Genomic DNA, 4886 nt, shown 5'->3' on the forward strand with positions numbered 1-4886 from the left:
AATGTATGCTCCACTTCCTGGACCTCTAAACTGCTCCATCCATGTAGCAACTAAAAGATTCTCAACTCTATGGTTGCCCTACAGTCTTACTAGTACTTTAAACACTTGGGCAGTATTGAAAAACAAGTTCAAGACTGTTTCTCCTCTATTATTATCTGATGCTTGAAGACTAGTAATAAGCTAAGAGTACCTATCTATGAACCCATGAATAATAATGCCCTATCAAATAAGACCTAAGACCTGATTGTTAATTGTTAATTAAATCTAAACAGGAATAAAATTCTTACCATGTTGCCCATCATAGTGCCACAAAGCATTTGGACCAGGCACACTATATGTTCAACATTCTACAGTAGTACAAGCAAATATTTGTCCTGGAACAAGTCTCCTCAGAGATTGCCAAATCTGATGCTCCCCAACAATAAACCCTATTGACTGTAATGTCCCTCACAGTATACTGACCCTCTGATTAGGGTGTTGCTCACAAATATTACAAATAAGCTCATCAAGCTCATTGTTGCTAATAGGTGACACATGCCAAGTATACAATATGATTCTGCCTGGCTCTGATGTGAAGGGATTTTCTCTAGGTTTGGCCACACCTGACTCTAACAAGTGCCTTCTGACAACAGTCCTCCCAACATACAAGAAATCTACAATCCTTTGTGTTGGAACAAGCTCATAAGCATCCCTGAGAAACTCCTAGTTGATCTGGACAGATGGCCACCCTCTTCATCCAGTGTACACATGGCAAACGAGTGGTGGACATCCTTGATGAGAATGTTCTGCTGACTCCTTGTACTGTAGCTGAATATCAGTCTGCATCCAAAACAAATTCTGACAGAGTGTGCTACACTCATCCTCTGAGAAGATAGACAAATGCTACAGTTCATAATTAGTGTGCTGGGTGTTATACATATGAGCAAAAACTTCACCTGTGTAAAAAGACCAATAAATGTGTCCAGCTCATTGCTTAGACAAGACAGTAAATTGACATTATCATGTTGCTGAATAGCAGACAAGATATCACTGGAAAGCCTCCAGTACTGCAATCTGAATTTGTTACAAAGGTTTTCTTCTTGTTGTGCATTCATATCAACATGTTAATTGCAAATTCTATTATCAGCAACATGTCATACTAATTGCAAATTCTATTACAAATATGAATGCATATGCCTATGTAAGATTTCTCTCAGTAAGTGGATAGAAATCAAATCCATAGACTATCCAGGGTCCATGTTGACTTTGTTTAGCCTCCTCAGCAGTACTATTCTGTGTGTATAAGCATACATGGGGACTGTATTAAGGACGAGGTCAAGAAATTGTACTTCAGATCTGTAGTTATGAAGCACAGAGTCACAAATTGACACGGATCTATAAGTTGTGACAGCTGAAATGGTCGGACTTGATAGCCATCAAGCAAATTTGATCGGACTTTCTCTCTGTAATTTTGAATAACTGATTGTACTTAGAACCTGTACTTTGTAATTAAAATAAAAGATGAAAAGAGGTGCCATACAATACCATGCATGAGTTCCTAGTAGATCTCCATCTGCTTCGACATTACTCCCGTACATGATCGGGAATATTGCGGGAACGAGAAGCTTCTTTGACAGTCTTGTCAGTCTCATCAGGAAAGCTCTCATCTTCGCTTTCGACTTCTTCATCTGGATCAGTCTCCCTTCCGCTAAGTTCATACCATCTCGGCTTCGTCCCAGCCGGGAGACCAATTCCCCTTCGTATCTTGTCTATCTCCGACTTGGAAAACTCGATGTAGTCCAAACTTCGTCTGTTATCGTCCTCAGCAAAGGCAAGAATCAATGCAGGTTGACCCTGGTATATTGCAGCATGTGCACTAAAGAAGATGCCAGTCGAATATACGAGTGAGGTCACGAATTTGTTGACCAGCTTAGAACCGTGTTTCTGCCAGTCGAGTTTGTGTCTCTCTGCGATTCGTCGCATGTATTTGACTTTAAACCAATAGCCGTAAACCCATTTTCGCTGATGGACAATATTATTCTCTTCAGGGTTTGCCATGTCTCGACCCAAGAAAGCCAGAACGCTACCTCAAGTCGGCAAGAGCGTTGAAGCCTCGCGAACGCTGTTCAAGACACGTGCTGTCTTCTTCGATGTGCTGTGATGTAGGCATTTGTCGATACGGATCGAGAGGGGAATTAAAGAGGAGAGACAAGCCGCGTCGGGCGCTTATAAAGTCCTCGTGCCAGTGGCTGTGATCAGTGACACAGTAGCTGAAACAAAAGAGTGTCCCACAGCACAATTAGGGATGACAGTGATCATGTAATAGATAGACCCTGACTATGTAATAGATAGCATTTTGACTAGATTGATAGAATAATGATTGACAATCATACCTTTCCTTAAACAGTCTGTAAAGCTTTGTGTAGTTGTATACAAGTTCTTAGTCACTAAAATAAACAAACAAAATAATTCAGTGTCTTTCATGTATTCTGAGTGTGCAACATCTTTATAGACTCAGACATATCTAAGGTATTAAAGATGCTTAATATAAGTACTTAAATAATACATTTTTCTCTTTCTCTATTTCTTCTCTCTCAGAGCCAGAATCTCTTACTACATCCTTTCTTTTACAAGGTACATTTGTATAGAAACTTGAGTATTTCGATTACAATAAAAGATAAGAGACTAAGGAGGAATTTAATACTTGACTAAAAGTAAAGGAAGAAAGTCAGTATAATAAGTTAGTAGCTCAAAATCCAAGGTTTTGAGAGTGTATCAAGTATGCTTGTAGTAGGAATGGTACTAGGAGGGATAAAAGGTACAAGGAGAAAGAGGAACAGAAGTGTATAGTTGAGTCTAAGAGGATAGAATATAAGTACAAAATTACTATTAAATTGTATTTTGATTCTACTATTGTTTTAGAAACATATGTTTCTAAGCATTTGTATCCTATTAGAAAGGACAACCTGAAATACACTAGACTGCCAGAAGCCACTCAGGTACATATTTACAAGCTGCTACAGTTTAAAGTTTACTTAAGAGAGATTGTACATTTAGCCTTTTAGTTTACTTTTATATATACTCAAATTTGCAAATCTTATATGTACTTTTACAATATTTCAATGAAATGGGTGATGCCTCTATATACATTTAGTCAATTTATCCTCAGGTGTCTGTTCACAAAGGAGGATACACAGAAGACATATCAGAATATGATTTAGAATATGATACCAATATGCCTTAACACCATATTCTCTAATATGTCTGCTGTGATAGGAGCCACTCGGCCTTGTCTCAAGTGTCTCACGTGGACCAAACCAGACGAATCATAATGATTGCCACACTACAGCTAAACTGAGAGAATGCGGCTTAATGTAGTGGCTGGACAGTAAAATAATGCAAATACGAGTTCGACAACTATGTCGGGCAAGTTGTTGCTGTGGCTTGCCCAAAAGAGAGAGTCGCCGAAAATACTTTATTAACAGAGGGGTGAGAAAAGCAGACGTTCGTCTGTATTCTGAATTTTGCAAGTACTGCCAGTGAAAGAGAACTACTTGCTAGTAGGAACGAAGCAGAAATGAAAATTGACATTGCAATGAACAATACATATTCAGAGATGTGTTTACACTCTTTGAAAGCCACTACTGTGCATGAGTTCCTAGTAGATCTCCATCCGCCTCGACATTAACTCCTGTACATGATTGGGAATATTGCGGGGACGAGAGGCTACTTCGACAGTCCTGCCAGTCTCATCAGGGTACGTCTCATCTTCGCTTTCGACTTCTTCATCTGGATCAGTTCCCTTTCCGCTAAGTTCATACCATCTCGGCTTCGTCCCAGCCGGGAGACCAATTCCCCTTCGTATCTTGTCTATTTCTGACTCGGAAAACTCAATATGGTCCAACCTCCGTCTGTCATCATCCTCAGCAAAGGCAAGAATCAATGCAGGTTGACCCTGGTATATTGCAGCATGTGCATCAAAGAAGATGCCGGTCGAATATGCGAGTGAGGTCACGAATTTGTCGACCAGCTTAGAACCGTGTTTCTGCCAGTCGAGTTTGTGTCTCTCTGCGATTCGTCGCATGTATTTGACTTTAAACCAATAGCCGTAAACCCATTTTCGCTGATAGATAATATTATTCTCCTCAGGGAGCGCCTTCCTGTTGGATTTATCAGTTTGCAATGACCTGACCCAATAAAACTGGAATGCTACCTCAAGTCTGTAAGAGCGTTGAGGCCTTGTGAATGCTGCTCAAGAACAGCGATATTCGCCTCAGGAAGCTGTGACATAGACATTGGTCGAAACAGTTCAGAAAGGGGGAGTGAAGGAAGAAAGACGAGCTGCATCCGGGCGCTTTTAAACCTGTCTTTGTGGCTCCGATGGTGGTTACAAAAAAAGTCGCGTACTTTTCGCATCCGGGCCCTGAGTCCCACGGCCCATTTTTAGTTAGCTCCAATTGGCCACATGTAGTTCCTCTCACATTTCACTAAGTCAAAATAAAGTACTTTTCCTAAGAAAACAAATATTCCCCTCCCCCAATCCTAACTAAAACCCAACTTAACACCTAAGCCTAACAGCCCAAACTTATCCTAAACCTAATTGGGGTGGCAGAGCCCCCCCAAACCCCCCTCCTAACTTCTCACTCTGTTCATGACAAGGGCCACAGTATGCTAGAATTACATAAGTGGTCAGTCAGGGTCATCCCTAATTGGGCCGTGGGATTCAGGGCCCGGATGCGAAAAGTCAAGAGTCTTACAAAAAAGTGTCGCGTGACCGTCAGCATCGCGTCCCAATTTGGAAGCCCATTTCGGCATATACCGTTGTGCGAAGCTTCTCGTTCCCACGTCGTTTGTTCACCGACCGACGACTTTGATTTCAAAATAGAGAGTTCTAAGGAAGAATAAAT

General features: G+C 40.9%; 2 protein-coding genes across 2 annotated transcripts; both read right to left on the bottom strand.

The window, feature by feature from the left end:
• Positions 1 to 1563: 1563 nt before the first annotated feature.
• On the bottom strand, positions 1564 to 2984 carry FOMMEDRAFT_131752 (uncharacterized protein; the record flags this gene model as incomplete). The annotated part of the gene is made up of 3 exons (XM_007263171.1): positions 1564 to 2001; positions 2546 to 2630; positions 2962 to 2984. 3 exons carry the CDS (start codon positions 2982 to 2984, stop codon positions 1564 to 1566), a joined length of 546 nt encoding a protein of 181 aa, XP_007263233.1.
• Positions 2985 to 3637: 653 nt separating this feature from the next.
• On the bottom strand, positions 3638 to 4275 carry FOMMEDRAFT_144790 (uncharacterized protein; the record flags this gene model as incomplete). The annotated part of the gene is made up of 2 exons (XM_007263172.1): positions 3638 to 4139; positions 4193 to 4275. The coding sequence occupies 2 exons, from the start codon at positions 4273 to 4275 to the stop codon at positions 3638 to 3640; spliced, it is 585 nt and encodes a 194-aa protein (XP_007263234.1).
• Between the last annotated feature and the right edge of the window lie 611 nt (positions 4276 to 4886).

This window comes from Fomitiporia mediterranea, assembly GCF_000271605.1.
Source record: "Fomitiporia mediterranea MF3/22 unplaced genomic scaffold FOMMEscaffold_2, whole genome shotgun sequence".
NCBI classification, from domain to species: Eukaryota; Fungi; Basidiomycota; class Agaricomycetes; order Hymenochaetales; family Hymenochaetaceae; genus Fomitiporia; species Fomitiporia mediterranea.